The sequence below is a fragment of the Sceloporus occidentalis genome, unplaced genomic scaffold (genome assembly GCF_023333645.1).
Source record: "Sceloporus occidentalis isolate IW3139 unplaced genomic scaffold, rSceOcc1.0.p SCAF_16, whole genome shotgun sequence".
In the NCBI taxonomy this organism is placed as follows: domain Eukaryota; kingdom Metazoa; phylum Chordata; class Lepidosauria; order Squamata; family Phrynosomatidae; genus Sceloporus; species Sceloporus occidentalis.
Genome location: NW_028316996.1, coordinates 10,997,181 through 11,020,526, shown reverse-complemented (window position 1 = coordinate 11,020,526; position 23,346 = coordinate 10,997,181). Strand labels below are relative to the sequence as shown.

Sequence of the window (23,346 nt, the reverse complement as noted above, 5' to 3'; positions counted from 1 at the left end):
GTCAAAGTTAGTTTTACCCTTAAATGCATGGTCTGTGCAGTAATTTTCTGTGCTAAAACATTATAGTGGACAAGTTAATAGCATGATTGCTTGACACTGTGTCAAACTCACTCTCAAGAATACTTGTCTGTATAAGTGTGTGCAGTCTCTTTAAAGTGTTCTTGGTTTTAACTGGCTCTTTTATATTTGTACATTTCTACATTTCTACAGACTGGTATAATGTAACCTTTGGCAAAGCAGATTTTCTTCTGGTGAAGACAGCGGACCTTTTGACAAAATTAACATAGGTATTATCTCCTCTTCTCCTCTTGTACAAGTATATCGTAATGTGTGTTAACGTTATTGGCCGTATTTATACTGTCAATTTTAATGTTAATGTTTAATTATTAATGTTCACTCTCCCCTTTTTTAATAGCACTGTCAAATCGGCTAGTGCTTTATAAATATTATGTAGTCTAGGGCTCATTAGGGGCATTATTATTATTATTAGTATTATTTTTGTTGCTCTTCCGACCCTCGTTTCCATCTTGGTTTCTCTCTTTGGGGGTTATAATTGTCTAGTCCCAGATCATTTTTTTTATTCCACTGGTGTTAAGCTGCTCCCTAAAAAGCATGTTTCTGCATATAGTTCCTTGTCCCCTCTGCTGATTTTATGTGTAGTCGTTGGTGTTAATGTGTTCATATCTGAATCAGCAGAATATCTATTTACTTTTGGCAGGGTTTCTTAATCCATCATTTAACTATATGTGACAAGACAGACCTTTGTTTACCACTCAACCATGTATAGACTCTATGGTACTCATAGCCTTCATTCCCATTCTGTAATTTCTGTCTCTTAAAGCTTTCTCCTGAACTTGCATGCCCTCCTTTAAAACCCAGAAAAAAGTTGCAGACAACCCTTAACTCAACTGACCACTCAACTTCCCCCCTCTTCACAAGGTTATACAAAAACGGTTTCACTAGGCTAGGTAGGTTTTGGCAAAGATTAATCGTGCCTTTTTATTTTTGCTTTCAGCAGTGGGGCCCTCTGTGAGCTTCACCCATAAAGTCCTTCTTGATTTAGTATGCAGCATAGGGTACAGTATGCATCACTCGATATTGCTCTAAGTTTGCTTTAAGCTTTATCCCACAGTTGGAGCCAAGGCCAGACTGGCCTACCGGAATACCAGGACATTTCCCCTGGGGCGGCCATCTGGCACAGGCAGGCTGTTTAGTTGCGAATATGGGACTGGCAAGCAGTTTGGGTGCACAGACAAGCAGTTTGGGGGGAAAGATAGCACAAGCATGTTGGTTGGGACAAATATGGCACAGGCAAGTTGTTTGGGGGCAAAGATGGCACAGGCAATTGTATGGGCAAAAATGTTTGGCAAAAATGGCCAGTCCTAAGCATCCAATCTGGGTGCTTGTCAGGTCCTGTGGATGCAATCTGGGTGCTGGGGCAAGTCCTATGTGTGCGATCTGGGAAGAACGCAATAACTCATCCAAATCTGCTAAGCCAGTGCGTCAAGTACTTTTTGGGGGGGGGGGGCTGGTCTGGTTTTGGGTAGGAGGGCGTAAGTGTATGCTAGGGATCAAGGAGGGGGCAAGCAGGGCCTCCAGGGTCCAATGAATATTAAGCCCTGGGACCTTGTACGCTTTTCAGTTGTTATGATTGGTGATAAAAGCGTTTCGGATGTTTTTAGACAGTTTCCTTGTATTCATCATTGTGAAAACAGAAGAGGGGATAAAAGCTGTTTTTTAAGCATCAAAGCTATCATTGAATGATTAATTCAAGCCATATGAGCACTGACAATATATATCATGGTCAAGTCTAATTTCATAGCATTCGCATTCTAGATCTTTCCAAACTGATTTGAATTCTTCAATAGACTGCTCCATTTTTTTAAATTGTTATTGTTTTATCTTGTGCTGTTCTGTACAAACATGTAAGTGTTTATAGACCAAAGCTGTTTCACCACACTTTTTTTTCAAGAGATATTGTACATGATATACAAAATATTAAAGGGTGCCAATAACATTGACCATAACTGTAGAATTAGCTAACCTATGTCAATATTATTTAATTAGATGTTTTACGAGTATAGTTTTACAAGTATAGTTACATACTATAAAAGAAATACCAGATGCTCCAGGTCTGATGGCTATTCTTTATTCGCGCAGTTTATAAGCTGTTATTTTACCAATAGCTGCTTACACAGTACCATCACAATACTTCACCTCTTACAGATGGTTCTGGGCATGTTTTTTGTACTTTGATTTGTTAGAAGTTTTTGTTTTTGTCTATTAGCTAAATTCTACATACATTTTTTCCTTATTTTAGTATATAATTGCTTTATTCACTTTGTAATACTTGTATGGATTGCAGAGTCATGTCTGGTGATATTGCCATTTGATGCTACCCCATCTGTCTTCTGTGTTTTTTTTCCAATAAAATGCATGAAACTTGGCCTGGAACATCCACACATGGGCATAATAATAAATAATTTCAGTTAAGAAGTGGATTTATGGATCCATGAATAGCAGTATGCTTTCTTGGTGTTGTGAAAGAAGTCATATTACTTTTTCCAAAATTATTTTTCTCTTTCCTGTAAGTCTGTATTTTACACAGGGCCTTCAAAGCTGGAAAGAAAATATTGGCAAGTCTTTTTTTTAGGTAAATGAAAGATGGCAAGCTTTGATTGGTACTTGTTCCCATATGCCAATGTGCTCTGTCGGTTGAATTAAGTGTGCGCAATGGGATAATGACAATATAGATGCACAGTGCTATGACACACCTTTCAAAGGTTTTCCACATATAACTATAAAAACTGTAAAACTCACAGGGCCAGATGTCCCTGATAGACTCCAGAGGTGCCAGGATAGGTACCAAACCTAGGGTTTGCCACCCAGCAATGCATTTACCTTTGAGGCAGCCCTAGGACTGACCTAAGGCTGCTGGACATGCCACTGTAGCCACCTGTCTGGTTCAAGAAACAAGCAATCTTGGGCACACAGGAGTTTGCATGACCCACATAAGGGTACTAGAGTCTGAGAGAGTTTGGTGTTTAAAGGCCTGTTAATTAGTCTAAATTAGAAATGTGCAACAAGTGTGCAAACAGTTGGGATACACCAGTCAACAGGGCAGCAGTCCTGAAAATACCCCTGCAGCACAACAAGCTCCCTGGTAGGCGATGTGAATAATAAATGTTCATGAACCAACAGGCGACACTATATTACTCACCCTTTGGCTGGGATTGCCCCATGGGCCAAAGTTTACCCGTCATTCCCTGTAAGCAAACTGAGCCTATGTGATTTAGCTGTTTCTTTGGTAGTTTCATATGTTGCTACCAGGCTTTATATCGTTACGAGGGCTTCAGGCAGCATTTACTCACTGATTGTATCCTTTTTGTGCTCCTTTAAAGTAGTCAGTTTGGACAAGTTTTTATTGGAGTGGATCAGAATGTGAGTATTAACTGTTGCTGTCCTTGCTATCATTATTATTATTATCAATGTTGTGGAGCACTATATTATAAAAACTCAGCCCTCTCCTGATTAAAGGGTGAGTGTTTTTTCAGTTTTGTACAATCAAGTCAGGATGACATGCTGCCTTAATTACAGATAAGTTCTTGATTACAATACCCTCTCAGAATGCTGAATAAACCTCTCATAAATGTCTGAATCGAGTTACATTGTTACACTCTTTACTAGAGCGTATTGCTTAGTAAAAAAATAAAAATAAAAAAATAAATGAGTGCGTCATTCTGTTTAACAATTTCCAATCGATAAGGGAAGGTTAGTTTCTTTAAACCCCTAAAATGTCACTCTTTATTAGAATTGCTTAGTGGTAAACAGGCATGTAATGCTTCATAACAAATCGCAATCAATAAGGAGATGCTAGTTTCTTTTAGTTTAAGTGGAAAGGTATTTCATGAATACATACAGTCTAAATAATATTAATCACAAACATATAATGTAAGTATAGTTCATAAGAATTCATGTTCTAGTGCTGGAGTGTTTAAAAATTCTTTCACCCATAATTTTTACTAGACTTGGGCACCAGGGGGCTCTTCGTGTTCGTCTTCGTACTCGTCTTCATATTCCGCGAATATTCGCCCGTTCCTGTCTTCTTTTCGAGCGATTATTCGTGGCCATTCTTCGTGCTCGTTTCATCTTCGTTTTCTCCCGGCTGCATAGGGTATGGGGTTAAGAACACATCGGAGCTGCAGCAGCAGATGCGTTCGCGCCGTGAAGGTACGTGTGTGCGACTCTTTTGGTTGCCGGAAGGGGGCTGGTCTGGCATCAACAAATGAATTGCAGAACTGCAGAATGCACCTCATTCGTTGATGGCAGGCGAGCCCCCTGCCGAAACGACCAATAGAGTTGCACACACGTACCGAGGTGTACTGTACACAAAATGACCTAGAGACAAATGCTCCAAGGAACTTGGCCTCCTTTTTATCATACACAGTCACACATCCATAGATGTTTCATAAAAGAATAGGGTTTATTTTAAATTGATTTTGGACCACTTGTAATACATGCCTAACATTTGCTACCTATTTATAATGGCATACTTTGCAACAACCCAACTTTTGCTGGACAGGACTGGAAAAAAGCAGGACTGTCCACAAAAATGTTGGGTGTGTTGGCAGGTATGCGAATGGAAAAATGTTGGACAAGAACTAAAAAATAGCTTAGGGTTAATGTACGGTTATTTTTAAGATTATTAGCAGTGCACTGTTTTGGTTAAAGATGTATTATGTCTAAATAATAATTTAATTTTAATGGGTTTATTGAATTTTATTTTAAAATTATATTTAATATTATTTACTTTATTATATTTATTTAATGTTGTAGTGCTACCCTACCCAGCTATACCTATGTGCACTAGCATACCTAGTTTAGCTAAATTTGATGGGACAGGAAAAAAGCAGGACTGTCCCTGAAAAAGTTGGGTCTGTTGGCAGCTATGTGGATGGAAAAATGTTATAGGGTGAAGTGTGAGTTATAGCGTTAATGCTAGTGAGTGTAGAAGTGAAGGCCAGGGCAAATAACAGGAAGAAAGGTCCTTGTGATTTGTGAATTGTACATGTGTGTGTTATGTGTTATGTCACTGTGTTATATGTGTTATGTGTTATGTCACTGTGTTATATGTGTTATTGTGTGTGTTATGTTTGGTAGGTTGTGTATCAGACGGAAAAAATGAAATGGAAATGGAAAAGGCGAATGAGTGGGCAATTGGCGACCCACTCACCTGTTTCACCCCAGGGCAAAGCATCCAAACAACTGTCAGTCCTAGTGGACTTCCAGAGCTCAGACACAAGGCCCTAGCGTAAGCTGGCTACTCCGGCGGAGGTAGCAGACGTTGCCACACCACAAACACGTGCAACCAGGGGGAGAAACTACCTTAAACAGAGAAAAAAATTTTTTTACTTTCCAAGCTAAGAGCTGGGTAACCCAACTTGGGCAGATTGAATTTAAGAAAGGCAATCTGCTCCATCAGATGAGGTGCCATGCGTGAGCGCTGTGGACTCAGTATGTTTCCAGTCATAGAAAACACGCGCTCACTTTGAACAGTGGTTGGCGGACATGATAGTAGCTGCTGCGCAACCCATGAGAGTGCAGGCCACACACTCTTCTTTTCATCCCAGTAGCTAAGAGGATCAACATTAGGCGCAGAAGGAACTTCACAGAGGTAAAGTTTGACCATTTCAGCAGCACTACTCTCCTTTCTGCTGCTAGCTCTGTCAGATGGTCCAACTATACTCCCAAGTGCCTCTTCCCAAAATGCAGCTGCTCCACTCAGCTGTGTTGTGCTGCTTGTGGCACTGCTGCTGATGCTGCTGCTAGGAGTAGCAGACCACATCATCTCTTCCTCCTCCTGCACCTCTCCCTCCTCGGACAGCATTCCCATTTTACGCTGCCAGTCACGCACCTTGTTGACCAATTGCTCCCGGTAGCTACTGAGAAGATTGAGTTTCAAAGCTAGCTTTCCCTTAATTCTTGGATCGCAAAGGCACGCTAGCATCATTTCTGGACTCTCTTCCATGCGTTTGCGAAGGTGTACTTTTAGCAGATCCTTCAGCTTCCTGACTATGGCTGCTACGTCAGGATGTAGAGTGCCACCTTGAACAGCCTCACGGTTTTCAAGGAACACATCCATCTTGCTGCCTAGATGGGAGAACACTGGGATTACCTGGGCCAGACTGGCAGTGTTTGAGCTTAAATTTTCTGTGGCATCCCTGAATGGTTTAAGGACTGCCACTAGCTGGGCGATCACTGTCCAATCCTCCCTATTCAATGGAGATGTAATCCCAATATTGTGCTCTGAGGCAAGATAATGGATTGCCCTCTGCTGCTCCAAAATCCTCTCCAGCATGTCTAACATGGAGTTCCACCGTGTACTGACATCCTGACGTAGGCAGTGTACGGGAAGACCTGACCTCTCTTGCTCTTCCCTCAAAAGTTAGCTAGCCTTAACACTATGGTGAAAGTGCCCAGCGATCTTTCTGCAGCGGGACAGAACTACTGCTGCCACATTAGTTCCTTGTGACATTGCTGCCTTCACTACAAGATGGATGATGTGGGCTGCACAGTGCACACCAACAATATGACCATCTCGCAGCGCTTTCACCATATTAGCACCTCCGTCAGTTACCACAAAACTAACTTCAACATTGGTGCCTGCCTCTGCTCCCACTCAAAGGCTAAACATTTTCCTCATGGCATGCAGAATATTTTGGGAAGTGTGCTTTTCATCCATCACTTCTGCATGGAGAAGGAAAGATCGGTAGCCTGCTGCAGCAGCTTCCTTGGGCACACCGGGCTGCCACCAGTGTGCTGTCAAAGAAAGAAAGGCATGCTGGCCGCTAGGTGCACTCCACAAATCTGTAGTGAAATGAACAGACTGACCAGCAGCCTTGGAAAGCTCCTCTTTCACTGCTGAAACACAGGACCGATACAATGAGGGGACAATGTTCCTGCTGAAAGGGGAACGTGACGGAACTGTATATTGTGGAGCCACAGCCGCCATTAATTGTTTGAAAGGCTCCCCTTCGATCATAGAGAAGGATGTCCCTCCAACAGCAATGAACTGACCAATCAGTCGCGTTACTTTATTGGCCTGCTGTTTGGGCATTGACCTTTTGGATTGGAATGCCACAAATTGTTCCAGGGTGGGCTGGACATGCAGTGCTCCAACCTGCCTTGGTCTCTGGCTGCCAGCACTAGCTGCTGCTGCTGCTGCTGCTGCTATTGGCTCAGAAGCAGCTGTTGGGGTTTTTCCACGGCCACCAGCTATGCTGCCTGCACTAAGTTTTACTTCTGCATCTTTCCCCAATAGCACATCGTTGTGTTGAGTGCTCAGGTGATGCTTCATGCTAGCACTGGTAAAATGGCCAGAACTTTCCCTCTGCTTATTAGCTTCCCACAATGTTTGCACTTTCCATAGCGCCCTTTCAAAGTGCCCCCAAATTGGGGCGCGCATAGCCTTGGAGTGTGCCTTGGGTGCTGCTCCTACTGCTCGGGGTGGATGAACAGAGGCAGAACTAGTGGTGGTGGGACTGGTGGTAACAGTACTGGCCATAGTGGGACTGCTAATTGCTTTAACTTTAGATTTACTAGGTTTTGCTGCTGCTGGTGGTGGTGATGGTGATGATCGTAGCGGAGAAGGTGGAGGCTCAGGGGAAAATTGTGCACTAGAGGAATCATTAGCCAGATCTTCATTAGCCAGATCGATGCTTCTGGTGCTTTAGGCTTTCCGTAAAAAACCATAGAGCTTGTGGGCCTAGCCGCACTACTACTGCCTGCTTTAAGGTGCCTTTCCTTTACTTGATGATCCTTCAAGCAATGCTTCCCCAAATGATAAGCGAGAGCTTGGCCTAGTTGGCCGACTAGACTGATGCAAAGGCTGCATTTTAGAACTGGTGGTGGTGCTGGTGGTGGTGGTGGTAGATGGAGCTTGTCCCTCCTTAGTCCCAAAAGGAGGATCCATTTCAAATTTTGTGTTGTGTGTGTAGTGTAGTGTTTAAAAAAACGTAAAAAAAAAAAAAAAGGGGGATAAAAAACATTAAAGACTTTGAATTTACACGGGCCTAAGAGCCTATCCTACTACTATGCTATACCTAAAGCTATATTAGTATTCTAGTCTAACTCTAGGCAGACGCTCTCAAGCCCACTAAGCTAAAGTGAGGTTAAATTATATATATTATTAATAGATTAGAATTACTTATATTATGGACTATAGATAGAATATAGATTATGAATTAGAAAGAATTACTTATATATATTATAGATTATGAATTAGAATTTATATTATATTATATAATATATTATAGATTAAAGATTAGAATTATTTTAGTGCTACAGCTAGTAGCTTGAAGCTTTGCTTAGTACAGTTGTTGTCGTCACAAAGAAATTAGAAATAAAATAAAATGTCACAGCAAAACAGTTAGCTTCACTGCTTGCTGAACAAAAACACACAGCACTTATGCGGCTGCACTCACTAGCCCAACAAGTTCACTTCACTGATGGACTGAGGTGAGCAAAACAAATGAAATAAAATGAAATATTATTAATTAAGAAAAATTGACTTGGTCTCTTGCTGTTGCTAAAACAAAGCACAAACTATAGAGTTGTAGCACCAGTACTAATAAGATTAGCTGAACTATAAGCTAGTAGTATAGTAATTATTAATTATATTTTTTATAGCTAATTTAATTAACTATTAAGATAAGAATTATAGAATTATTGATATTACTGATTTTAGATTAGACACTAGTAGATGTCTTGAATGTCTACAGTACACTCTACACTAGTATACTATTACTAACTATAACTGACAAATATATATATAATTTTATAATGTATTCAATTATTAATTATTAATATTACTGATTTTAGATTAGACACTAGTAGATGTCTTGAATGTCTACAGTACACTCTACACTAGTATACTATTACTAATACTATTACTAACTATAGTATATATAACTGACAAATATATATATATAATTTTATAATGTATTCAATTATTAATAATATATTCTATTAAATTATTTATAAATTCTATTATTTAATTTATCTAAGCAGGACAGGCAGTAGGCACTAGTGCCAGCCCAGGGCAAGGACACCCCAGTGCCATTGAGGGCAACTCAACAGCACTACACAGTTGATGACAGACAAAAGCACTGAAAAAAAATTAAATAAAAAAATGATTAAATTAATAGAATTATTAATTCAGTAGATGTAGAACTGAACACAGTACACTGTGAGAAATGGCAGGCTGAGGCTTACCAGTGTCACACAGAACAGAACAATCTATCTGTAACGCTCGGATGCAGCACAGCAGTGTTGCCAAAGCAGTCACAGCGAAAAACGAATGGATCTCTCAGGCAAGCTCTGGTCTTATAAAGGCGCCTTCAGAATTCAAAAAACGGCAGCACAGGCATTGGACGAGACCCTTAGCGTGACATCACAAGAGTGAGCTGATTGGACAGACGAGATCAGCTCACTCCTGTTTGAAATTTTGGCGGCTGCGTGGCAAAAACGAAGACGATCTTCGATTCTTCGTGGTTGTGAGTCTTCGTCTTCTCCTACGTTTTGCCGGCACTGTATTCTCTTCGGCGTGTCTTCGGAACGAACAAAAAAACGGCCTCTTTGTGCTCGTTTTCATGTTCGCGCGAAGACGAATGCGCAAGTCTAATTTTTACCCATTTCCTCCTCATTTGTTCTCAATACCCCCCCTTTTCATAATTTTCCTTTATGTATTTCTTTAATATATTTTTTCCCCTTAACATTTAACCAGTGATTTCCCAGCTTGGTCCTAAGTCAGTCATCCATGGCCTTTACTTGGGAACGTCCCAGGGCAGGCTGGTTGCATTGCACGGGATGGGGCTAGCCATGGCTAACTGACCATGGAGGCAGTGTGCTGGGATAGTCACTCATAGGGCGAGGATTTTCCCAAGCAGTATTAAGTAGGAGGGAAAGCGGGTGGGGTGTAGGCACGGCTAAACATGGTTTCCCCTACACATTGAAAGAGCAAAGTGACCAAGAGATTTTCTCCAGAGACTCTGGGTCAATACAGGAGAGTTCCAAAGTATTAAATGAAACTATGAGCCTGGCTTATAAATACAACTTACAGCAGCTGTTGTTGCTATGAGCCTGGCTTATAAATACAACTTACAGCAGCTGTTGCTATGTAACGTTATTTCCTGTGTACTGAATATTGGATTGATTCGCATGTTCCTCATTATAACTGGTTTAACTGGTTACCTGAGTGCTTCTCTAACCCCTACTCTGATCCCAGTACTGCCACTTTATAGTTTTAGGACACAAGGTCCAGTCATTCATTTGAAGCTCAAGGTTCAGACTCTGGGAAATCCAGTGTGATTGGCAGACAACTTGTTGATCCAGCTACTGAACTCCAACTACTTGTTTACCAAGCAAGTGCATGCAGGAGAGGGGCATCGGAGACATTGTTTGTCTAGTGTGCCAGAAACCCTGGGACTTGCCCTGAGTATCTATCAGTTCTGTATATCCAGCATGATTACTTAACACAGAGAAGTCAGTTTGTGACACAATCATACCAGGTTAAAAAAGCTACAGATACATTTTCTTTTCCATATTAGTTGCATTCTTTAACTGACCACTACGAGGCAGCATTTATCAACCTACAATTACAAACCACAATGTGTATTATGAATAAGTTGCAGCAATACTTTTAATCAAGCTACTAAAAAAGTTACTAACTTTAGATAATATGTTTGAACGGTTTAAAGTGTATTATCTTCTTTAAATTCTAAAGGATTGTAGGCACTCTTAAAACTTTGGCAAGCAAACTTGTAGTTCAATAGTATGACATGTGTGAAGGGATCTTGTGTGCAGAGCTTTACACACTAGTTATTTTTTGCTATGAATAGTTTATCTTTTGAAACCATAGTCATAAATATGGTAGAGGCTAATACAATGAGCAAACTTAAACTGCGGCAGCAGATTCGGTGAGTGTGTAGTGCTGACGGTCCACTGGGCATTTACCTGGTGTGCCAGGTGGTCAATCTTGGCCTCTATTGATATATATATACCGTATTGGCTCGGATATAGGCCGCCCCCGTATATAGGCCGCACCCTAAAAGTTTGGTGCTTTTTTAAAGAAAAAGTTTTTTTCTTTAAAAAAAGCACCAAAAAAACATGCTGCCACTCTGTCTCCCCCCCCCCGAGATATGCTGCCACTGTCCCCCCCCCCGAGATATGCTGCCACTGTCCTCCTCCCCCCCCCGAGATATGCTGCCACTGTCCTCCTCCTCCCCCCCGAGATATGCTGCCACTCTGCCCCCCAGACTTACCAGAGCAGATTCCCGGGTGTCTTGCGGGGCCAGCGGGGGACATCTACGCAATACGCGTATACAACTTCCGGTGCCGGCACTCAGCGGTGGAAAGTGCTGGCAGGGGAGGCTGTCTCAGCGTATCGGAGAGTAGGATACGGGTCCCCTGCACCGCTGCGGGGGATCTGTATCCTAACCCCGCTGCATGTCCCAGGCGTCGGGCGTTAGACCCCGAATATAGGCCGCACCCCCACTTTAAAGACTTAAAGTGCGGCCTATATTCGAGCCAATACGGTATATACAGCAAATAATATTTTTATAAAATGTATTGACTTGGTGAAGGTCCAAGGTTTCGGCTCTCAATGAGCCTTTCTCAAGAACATGTGTGTGTATATATATATGTGTGTGTTTTTAATTATGCAGGTGGGTAGAATGTTAAAGGAACAGTTTGGTCTCCCTTACATCCCTACTATAGTAGAATGCACATTAAAGTACTCTATGAAGAAGAAAAAAAACACTTACTTGACAACACCACAATATGTGTTCCACAACATCTCCCGAGTACAGTGATACCGCGCATGAGTTTATCTGGTTGTTTGAGGGCTAAAAGGCCACATTTGGGACATGTGCTTCCCCCCCCCCCCCCTAATTTTGGTTAGTCTGTGCCTATGCCCTATTTGGGCCATCTTTGAACCCGGTCACTCCAATTTACCCCATCAAACCATTCATTTGTTTAAAAAGTAGATAACCCTTGGATATTTGAAATCCTAGTATTTTAACTCTTTCCATGTCAGGGTTTTTGGGGACATACAACACTTATTTTATCACTGCATAATTATTTTTAAATGTTACCACATTTTATTTAAAACATTTTTTTAGCAGAGTACCAAGCCTGGGGCAGATGTGTATAACTGGGGGGGGGACAGGTTGCCAAATAAAAGGAAATAAAAAGAAAAAATGCATTTTTCTCAATCATAGTTTTTATTAAATATGAAAAAATAGTTTACATGTGAATTCATATTTACTAGTTAAACTTTTTTCCTATAGGGTGGTCTTATATTCAGGCTTTTTATTTTTTCCTAAATTAATATTCACATTTTGGGGGGTCGTCTTATAATCAGGGTCATCTTAGAATCAAGCAAATACTGTATGTAGTTTCTTTGTCAATGTTGCATTTCTTAACTGGTGGAATAATAGTCTTGAGACAAGAGTTGCAGACATTTTTTATAAATCACAGGTTTCCTGGACTTGATTCTATGACTCGTTTAAACAGTATTAAGTGTTAATGGTGAAAAAGCATGCTTTGCAATGCAACTACCTGTCTAATATCAAGTTTAAACTAAGTGATCTATGCAGACATTTAGTTCATATTAAATGAAAAAAGAAAAGATCTAGAAGTTTGTAGGTTTTATACAGACCATAGAAGGGTAAAACCACCACATGTGCAGAGGAGTCAGAAGACAGGCTAACACATGCTATTCAACACTTTGTTTTCCAGATTAAATTAATTAAATGTAAGGGATTTTTCAAATACATATATATATATATATATATATATATATATATATATAATCTCTAAATCAGCGCGCACACATCAAATAGATTATAAACTCTCATGACTGTAGTTAAAACTACTTAAAAACACCTTTCTAAGATGACAAAATTGGAGTTTTAGTCACATTATATGGCCATATTATGCTAAGCCCACCACTACGCCAAAGTACTCCAATGTAGGTGGGTCCTAACCTAAAGAAGCTCTGACCAGGCTTTTGGTTCAGCACCCCTCCTCACCACATGTGCTCCATTTGTGAGGTCCTTGGAAACCTATAAATTGCAGGAGTGTCTGTATTTAGGAAGGCCTTTTGGCTCCTGGTAAGCAATGTACTTGCAAAGATTTAGCTCCATATAAGCAACAGTATTTAGGTTAGGACCCACCTACATTGGAGTACTTTGGCGTAGTGGTGGGCTTAGCATAATATGGCCATATAATGTGACTAAAACTCCAATTTTGTGGAGTTATATATAAATTGACTTCGGGTCTTCTTGTACACAGCAGAAACAAGTATGAATTGTTTATTGTTTAACTTCCAACAGCTGTAACAATATTTCTGACAGATTTCTGGTGGATTTTTTCATTTTGCTTGGCATCTATGCTATTGTTTTTTGGGGGGGGGGGGTTGTTGTTGTATAAGCGCCCTGTTTTTCTTATGTGTCATCTTGTATAAGTATAATAGTTTTATTACTTTCATAATTACTTAAATGGCTGAGACCAGAGGTCTGGTTGAACATGCTATATTTCTGAACTGAAAGCTGGTCTACTGTACTGTACAGTGAGTATTACAGATATGTGTGCTGTACAGATTATTTTAATGTGCAATTTTAGTTATCAATTTCTTTGTTTTTAAACTGAGGTGTAATTGAGCTTCTTAGTTCTTTGATGTTGAGAGTAGTCCCAGATGTCTAAATACCGTATTGGCCCGAATATAGGCCGCACTTTTTTCCCCTATATTCGGGGTCTAGCTCCCGACGCCCGGGACATGGAGTTCCGGGCGCCGGGCAGGCAGCAGGGTTAGGATACAGATCCCCCGCAGCGGTGCAGGGGACCCGTATCCTACTCTTTGATACTCTGAGACAGCCTCCCCTGCCATCACTTCCCACGGTGGGGGGGGTGCCGGCACGGGAGGTTGTCTAAGCGCATCGTGCAGACGTTCACCGGCAGCAGCGATGCGTGTAAACAGCCTCCGCTGCCGGCACGTCTGCACGATGTGCTTTAACAATCTCCCCTGCCGGGAATTCCCACGGGGGGAGTCCCGGCAAGGGAGATTGTTAAAGCACATCGTGCATACGTACCGGCAGCGGAGGTTGTTTACGTGCATCGCCGCAGCCGGTGAACGTCCACACGATGCGTTTTACCTCTGCCCCCAAGACTTACCAGAGCAGACTCCCGGGTGTCTTGCGGCACTTCCGCTGAGTGCCGGCACCCGGAGTTGTATACGCGTATTGCGTAGATGTCCCCCTCCGGCCCCGCAAGACACCCGGGAGTCTGCTCTGGTAAGTCTTGGGGGGGGGGGCCAGAGTGGCAGCATATCTCGAGGGGGGAGGACAGAGTGGCAGATAAATAAATTAATTAAATAAGTTGAAATAAAAAACATTTACTGAACAGATATGGTACAGCATAACTCCCATTATTATATACTGAGCCAGACATTGACAGTAGTGCAGCATAACCACGGTAAGCCAGACTTTCACGTGGTATGCCGCTGCCCATAAAACAGCCTGCCTGTGCCACGACTGTCCCTGAAGCAGCCTGCTCGTGCCACCACTGCCCCTGAAGCAGCCTGCCCGTGCCACTTCTTCCCCTGAAGCAGCCTGTCTGTCCCCTTTCTGCCCCTAAACACTTACTCACTTAATTCATTCATTCACTCATTCACTCTCCCGCACCCCCTTACCTCTCTTGCAGATCACTGGTTCGGGGGGTGGCCCGACAGCCGACTAACGCGGTCCTGCAGTTCATGGCTATGACGCCCGCACACTGTGTGAGAAAACTCTTTCCCTGCCTAGGTTCCTGCCCCCCTGCGAGTTTCCTCATACAGTGCGCCGGCACCAGAGCAGTGAGGTGCAAGCCCGTGTTAGGCGTTGGGCCGCCTCCCTGATCCCGGACCAATGTACACTTACACACACACATATAAACATTTTCCTCTTCTCCTAGGCTCACAACTGACCCTCCAATATGCAGACCTGCTAAAACAAAATACTAACTACAGACACAGCACTCCTTCTAACCCCATGCACTTACCTTACAGTAACATACACACATGCTAGCACCATTCACTCACACACAGGCATGCACCAATGCACACACTCTAACGCAACATAATGATATACACACTGACAGCACGCTTATATACATGTACACATTATCCAGCAACATGTACTAACACACACATTGACTGGACTTGTGCAAATGGACCAAAAATTATTTTGACAAATGTTTTGTTTTTCAGACAATGAATTATGTTTCCTGCCTTTTCAGGGCTTTTTTCCATTTAGAAACTAAATTTGTTGTCACTCACCCTCACCCTCACTCACACTCTCACTTCCTCACACTCTGACACTCTCTCATGTTCTCACTCTCTCACATTTCTAGACCTCTCTTTCTCTGTGAATCTGCATTATTCTGGCCATTTCTGCAATCAGGGGAGAGGTTGTGTGAGGAGGCTCATGGAGGTCTGGTTAATTAAGTTGGTACCCGGGAGAAGTGGATGAAGACAGAAGGAGGAACAAGAAGATGCAAGTGAAGGGGTGTGAAACAGAGTGAGTGAAAGAGAGTGAAAAAGCAATGAAATTCTGAGCTCTCTGCTCCATTTGTGTACTCACACACACAGTAACACACTAACATACTTGGTGTTTTGTAAAGCTGGTGGCGGGGCTGCAGGAGTTACATCAATGTCTGTAATGGCTACTGGCACTGGCTGCTTCAGTTACTGGGCACCTGGGTGCCATGCACCCTCAGAGAACCCTGCAGCCAAGCAGGGGGGCCTGGCCGGGCCCAGTACACTACACTTGATGACGGCCATGATATAGAATGTCAGATGCTCTTTTTGAGATACAGGAACGCCAACACATTTTTAAACTGTCTTATGTGATATGTAACGCTACCCTAGCAAGCAGGCCCGGACTGGCCATCGGGCGCACCGGGCATTTTCCCGGTGGGCTGGGCCGCGGCAGGGCTGGATTGATTTAGGGGCTGATGGACCTGCAGCTCCAGGCCCCTACCTTAAAATAGGCCCAGTCAGGACCGGACTGGTGGGGGCTTCCCGGCCCTCAGAGTGACGTACCCGGTCGCAGTTGCGGTGGGCTTAAGGGGCCCTGCCCGGTCCTGACTGGGCCTATTTTAAGGTAGGGGCCTGGAGCTGCAGCTTCATCAGTCCCTAAGTCAATCCGGACCTGCCGCGGGCCCAGTCGCAGTTGGTGCTTGCTCCGGGAACAAGGTAAGTAGGGTGAGGGATGGGGGTGCAGAGAGGGGTTAGATAGTGAGAAATGGGGAGAGGGGGTACATATTGAGAAGTGGGGAAGGGGGTACATAGTGAGAAGGGGCAGATAAGATGGGGAGAGGGGGTTGTGTGAATGCGTATGAGAATGAATGAATAAATGTGTGGATGAATTGTGTGAATGTGTATGAGAATTAATGAATTCATGTGTGGATGAATTGTGTGAATGCGTATGAGAATGAATGAATTCATGTGTGGATGAATTGCTTGAATGATTTGTGAGACTGCATTAATGAGTGTGTTAATGATTTGTGTGAATGAGTAAATGCAAAGATGGTACAGGAAGGGTGGGCTTTAACAATAAATAAATAAATAAAAATGGGCTGCTCAGGCTTACATGCCCGGGCCTATTTTTTGTCCCAGTCCGGGCCTGCTAGCAAGCACCCCATTTATTGCAATGGTGGGGTGAGGTTAATGTGTTATCACAAACAAACATATTATCAACCAAACAATATTTCACTGCTTTCTATTTTGACTATAGACACTGAAAATATTGTTTCATATGCATATCAAACAATGCATATAGGTATACTTAAGGGGATTTAACAGGAGAATAGGAGAAATGTTAGAACAAGCCATAATGCTTAGATGTGATGTAAGGACGTTTTACTTTACTGAGAGGTTTGTAGATAAGTGGAACAAACTCCCCGCAGAAGTGGTAGATGCTAATACAGCAAGGGGATGTAAAAAATCCATGGGATAGGGATAAAACTGTTCCGAATCTAAGACCAAAGACTGATTAAAGTCTGAGTCTTTACATCTCGAAAAACAGCAGACTAGATATGGCAAATGGTTCTTATCTGCTGTCAAATTCTTTGTTTCTATATCTAGAAGAAAACGGCCCTTTGAAAATAAACTGCTACACAGGCATGTTCATATCCTGTAAATTATAGGTTATATAGCTGTTAGAATTGTCCAAATAATTGTATCCATTCTGTAAATGTACCCCCCCAAAAATATTTTATTAGATATAACATATAGAAAAAAAAATTATTTTTTGTGGCTGTTTTCAAGTATCTATAGTTAAAAGTGGTGAGCTGCCAGTAAGCAGATTTAAAGTACTTGCCCATCTTATCAGCTGGGAGTGTCCAGTAGCTATAAGAACACGCTCACGTATTTCTGTTATGCTAGTTCCTTCCATCCCCACACGTGGGGTAAGATAAAGAGCAATGATGTGTTGAATATGGTGTTATCACTATAGCAATCAATGGAATATAATATTTCCAATTTAATATTTTTCTTCCAGAATATGGGCCAACAGCAAGCTGTCAGTGTAAAACCCGAAGAACTAGATGAGTCTGCGGTTCTAGTGGGGACTGAGGGACACTTTAAGAAGATAAAGAGGATCAGAGTTAGAATTAATAACAGAGAAATTGTGGTATTTTATCATGATGGCAAATACCATGCCTTGGACCTTCGCTGTTACCGTAAGTATAAATGCCATAGGACTACATGAGAGACCAAACAATGAACAGAGAAATATGATATTATAATTTGTTTTCTTCTATGTTTACAGATTCCGGGGGACCATTGGATCTTGGTGACATTGAGGTCAGTTTGTTACTAAGATCTACTTTTTAAATATGCAGTTCTATTTTAATCCACGGCAAATGAGTTAAAGCTACCTATAGCGCACAGGCCAGCATTCGAATTAGGCTTCGCCAGTTGTGTTCTACTGACAGTATTGCAATTAAATGTCTATATATTGAGATAGATTAGGCAACTTTAGGTAAAATGTAACTTCTAGCGTATTTGCTGAATGAAAGACCTGATAATTAGACACATGAATATACAGAAACACAGAGGAAAGAAGGACCAACTATTAGGAAGAAAGACTAGTCCCAGATTAGGGGCCCCTAGGCACACAAGTGCATACATAGCTTCTTACCTTTCAGCGGAAGCTGCTGTGCTAGTACTTTGTGGTCATATTATGTGCCATCTCCTAGCTACAGTAGCCTACACTGAACAGCTAAATTGCCAGTGTGAGGATGGCGGATTATCCCTTAGAGATCCAGGGCCCCTTAAGAACACGTCCAGTGTGCCTGTATGATGTGTATGACAGTATGTGTGTATATATGTGTTTGTGTGTGTAAATATCATTTATTGTACTATAATATTGAAGACTAAAAAGCCTCCTGTTTTTTAGACTATACGTGTAACTAGATATATATTCATCAACACATATGGTACTATGTATAGTACATTACTATATATCCACTAAAACAGTTTCAACTATAACATGTATTTTGGTGGCTTGAAACCATAACGTGAATCTCAAGATAGAAGATTTAGCAAACTCATAGATCTTCACTGCCTCATTTACTCTTTGAAGATAATATATATATATATATATATATATTATTTCCAAATTTGTTTGCAATGTACCTTACCGGTAAAGAATCTCTTTGAAATTGGCACAGGGTTGTGGTAAGCAGGAAGGGGAAAGACACTAGTTCTTATCTTCCTGCACATGCTGGAAACACAGCATGGTACATGTTATCTCTAGCAACAAACCAGTGATGTAAGAGCTTGAGTCTCTGCCAGTTCAGTGTGCTTGCGTAATAGTGACTTTTAGGTTTACCATTTAAAAAAAAATAAAAAAATCCAAAACTTAGTATGGGAACTGTGGAGATAATTTTCCCTTGAAGTGCTTGTGGGATTTGTAGTAGATGTTTCCAGTACAAATGCTCTAGCAATTTAAGTGATTATCCATCAAATATTTAAATATTCTGAGTTTTCCCAGTTGATCTTTATTTTGTATTGTTGTATGTTTTTTTTTTATAGAGGTTAGACATGTTTTAGAGAGGAAAGTATCATCAGGGGCTTGTGGTGTGTTTTGGGTCTGTTCACAAGGAAGTTGATATACACTATATACACTAAAAGTATGGCTTCAAAAAGAACCTTCAGTCCCAAGCATATATGTGATATCTGAATCTAGGATGCCAACCATGTATCTCATACATGATGCCACTGGAGGTTTCCTTATCCTTTCCTGCAGCCTTCTGTATGTCCCTCATGGAAGAAGTCTGGGTTTATTGCAGAGATATCTTGTCAAACTCACCTAAATGGTTTTTTTTAACTGGGTCACTGAAATAATAGACCTGTTGCAGTAGATATGTTTAAAGTTCTATGAAAATATCCCTCATATGTAAATTGCCATTTTTGGTTTTGGATGTTGAATGTATAGGGTAATGGCTTAATGATAGCAAACAGAACATATAGAGTAATGGCTTAATGATAGCAAACAGAAGGCTGTAGTTAATGGTGAATATTCAGAGGAATGTGTTGTTACTCAGAATTGCTTTTAATATTGATTGGTCCCTTGGCATGTACTGAGCAATTAAATAACACACAAACCCAGCCTTGCAGGTATAGATCAACTGAAAAATCCTAAGCATGGGAGTAGAATGACCAGTTTTGAAAACAATGGTTTTGAACACTGACTTAACAACTACTTCCTGTCTCCTCGTACCGCTTCAAAATTGTTTAGAAAGGGCCCTTCCGACCTGGAAGACACCAATCCCTTTCTAAACTATTTTGACAGGAACGTATTGGGGTCACGTGACCCTGTGATGAAACAGAGGGAAAGCTGTAGGAGCGGTGAGAGGTAAACAAGGGCCGGGGGTAGGATATACGGATATATGTGTGTGTATGTGTGAGCATGAATGTGTAATTGTGTGTGTGTGAGCATGGATGTGTAATTGTGTAAGTGGGGTGTGATGGAAATGTGTTAGTGAGTATGAGTTAGTTTGTGTAAATGTGTTTAAATATGTTGGGAAGGGGCAAAGGCGGCACAGACCAGTTGTGTGGGGGCAATGATGGCACAGACAAGCTGTTGTAGTTGCGAGGCACAGGGCAATTTTTCGCACCAGGGCCCCCGTGGTTTTTATTTACGCCCCTGGTTTTGAAATAGCAATATGCTACTTGTGCTTATTGCAAAAAAAATAACCCATAAAACCATTGGTTAATGCTAAACTTATGACAAATAATAGACTCTATTTCTCAGGTTTTTTCCTTAGCTACTGTAGATGAGTAAAAGAATTTTGGAATAAAAGTAAGAAAATTTGATTTTATAAATTTTTCATAGTAAATTAGTAAATAAGATGATATGATCTGTCTATTACTTGTGTGAGTACAGTTTCAACAGCCATTGTCACATAAAATAAAATAAAACAGCTCTGTCCTTAAGGGGTTAATATACTCTCCTTGAATGCAACATTGAACTATTGTTTTGAAAGCTGCTGGGAGAATCTTGTGAACTGCTAAGAATGGCATTCATTCCTGCTCAACTGCTATGACCATGACATGTTGTGTAATTTCATCATGCTTGGAACAGAAGTTGGATTGAAAATGTGTTTCTTTAGCTCAGCTGCAAATAAAGTTTGATTTATGGTTTGCAAGACATGATTCAAACGTTAACATAATATTCAACTATGTAAATAACATAACATTAAACTTTGTTCCTGAATAGGACATCAGTGGACAGACATGCATTGTTTGTCCATGGCACAAGTATAAAATTGCATTGGCCACTGGAGAAGGACTATATCAAGGAATCGACCCTCAGTCTCCCAATAAAGCCAAAAAGTGGTACTCCAAGGGGGTGAAGCAAAGGATTCACAAAGTCACTTTCCAAAATGGAGGGATCTATGTAACTTTGTCAGACACAGATGTTTGCTATGATTCTGATTTTTATGCATCAAAGAAATTTGACAGTAAAGATTGCTTACTGGAAAACAATGGTTGTACATCTAACACATGACCACACATAATATATTTTCTATTATTTGTTTATTTTATGTGAATAAATACTTATTTAATTGAATTATAAAATGTGTTTGTTTTTTTTCCCCATACCAAAATGGCCACTTGCATCAGGCCTTGTTCAATGGTTCTAATGGGCTTGAAGATGAAAGAAAAATGAAAATTTCCTTAGATGTTCTGAAGCTATGTAGAAGAAACCAGCCAGACGGCTCAAGTATTATCAAGGCTGGACTTCATGCCTGGGGTACCTAGGGTTGCAATCCCCAATCCAGGACCTGACTCGCTATTTCCTGGTAAACAAGAGGCCAGGAAGCAGGTGCTCACTGGGCCCATGTAATGCAATGTAAATCTAAAAAGGTTGTAAGCTCACAAGAGCTTACTCTGTACCGCTATGTCCACAGCAAGTTTTGTAATAAAATTGAGCCACGATAACCTAAGATAAATTTGTTTACAGCAATAGCAACAATATGACATATAGTTGCCAACATTTGAAATATAATTCCAGGGACGCTTTGCAGCACAGCTATCAATTGCATACTTGAAAATTTGCCACACACTGCCCCAAAGCTCCCTACTCTGCCCAACCCACATAATTAGTTTAGCTGAGCTTAGTTGTTGAGGTGCAGATTATATCACCAAATTCCTCCCAACAGTACCAAAATTCATTGGCATTTTTTTTAATTTAAAAACAATACTTAATAGTGCCCCTGGGTTAAACGTGTGTTAGAGTGAATCATTCTAGTCCCTTTAGGCCCAAAACAGTAATAGTATTGATAGGCTGTCAAAATACACAAATATACATACGCTGCCCTTACAAATGCCTACCCATACACACATACATACACATTCAAGCTTGAACTTACACACAGACATACTAGCTCACACTTGCCCTTGCAGCCACACACTTACTGGACCTCAGACACACCTGCCTTAACACACACTTTTAAAATACAAACACACTCTCTCTCCCTCCCTATTTATCTATCTCTCTCTCAATAATTTATCCCATTTTTCCTAATCGCTTACCTTTCTCCCTCCTTTTTTCCTTCTTCAATCCTGTGGTAGGAGACCAAAACTTTGCTCCAGTGCTCCCTTGCAGTGTGCACGTCTTCAGTGCTGGGCACCAGGATGTGACATAATATCCTGGCACTCTGCATCAATACCCGGCACACAGTGCTAGGGAGAGCTGAAGCAAAGGTCTGAAGAGACCAAGCTCCTGTTCCACTAATATTGGACCAATTAGACCAAGTCTGTGATCACCCCAATGGTGCCCCAGGTGAGTCTTTGAGTTCAAGCTCTAGGGCTCCCAAAAAGGCCTATGCAAATGAGCATCGCCAGAACAAGTGAAGGGATGTCTCCTCCTCCCCTGTAGAGAGCATCTAATCTGCACAGTGTCCCTGGGTCTGATAAGCTTGTGAATCACACAAGGAGTGGTGCCCACAAATTTGGTCCAAGTAGAACCAAGGCATTGTGCAATTGGGAGGGAGCGATCCCACTTTTATATCTTGAATTGATGCCACAGGGCAGTAGGAAGAGGGGAGATATGGAAAGTCCTGCGCACACAATTGCATGCAAAAAAAGCTCTTAGCATGGTAGGGATGTCAGATACTCCTTTGAGTCCCTTGTGAGGATCCTTGTACATCACTGTACCCTTTACCTTGTCCATTTTGGGAGTCAAGATAAAGTAGAAGACTATCTGGCTCGGCAAATGGTAGGCAGCTGGGGCTAGTCCTGAGCCATATACTGCAGAACCCATCCCCAGTTATTTCACTTCAATGGTGAGATCTCTGAGGCTTCACAGTCCAAATTCCAAGAATCTTCAATGTCCCGTCTCCGCGTGTTCCTGGAAATACACGCCGATAACTAAGGATCAATACTACCGCCACTGGAGTGACAGCTTTCTCACTTGCCCATGGCTCTGCTATGTAATTCATTATTCTTGGGCACTTGTTTGCCACATATGAAGACTATTGGCCCTCTAACCTATTTGAGATAAGAACTCCATATGGGGAGAATTCAAAACCCCTGCCACACAAATAATACGGGCACAATTACACCGTGCAAACCTTGGTTCCAACAGAACGCATTAACAGGGCTCGGAGGCTTTTATTTAGTATATGGATTTACCCACAGACATTGCAGATGTTAGTATGTACACTGCTAGTGCTTTTATTATTATTACCTCATGATTTTATTATTATCTCATACTGCACACAGCAACTGCACATTTA

The 23,346-nt window shown here is 41.5% G+C and overlaps 1 protein-coding gene across 1 annotated transcript; it reads left to right on the top strand.

Moving 5' to 3' along the window:
* Nucleotides 1-10,926: 10,926 nt before the first annotated feature.
* Nucleotides 10,927-21,113, top strand: LOC149303028 (Rieske domain-containing protein-like). Its single transcript, XM_089481748.1, has 5 exons — nucleotides 10,927-10,976; nucleotides 17,430-17,505; nucleotides 17,598-17,778; nucleotides 17,868-17,902; nucleotides 20,823-21,113. Exons 1-5 carry the CDS (start codon nucleotides 10,927-10,929, stop codon nucleotides 21,111-21,113), a joined length of 633 nt encoding a protein of 210 aa, XP_089337874.1.
* Nucleotides 21,114-23,346: the final 2,233 nt, after the last annotated feature.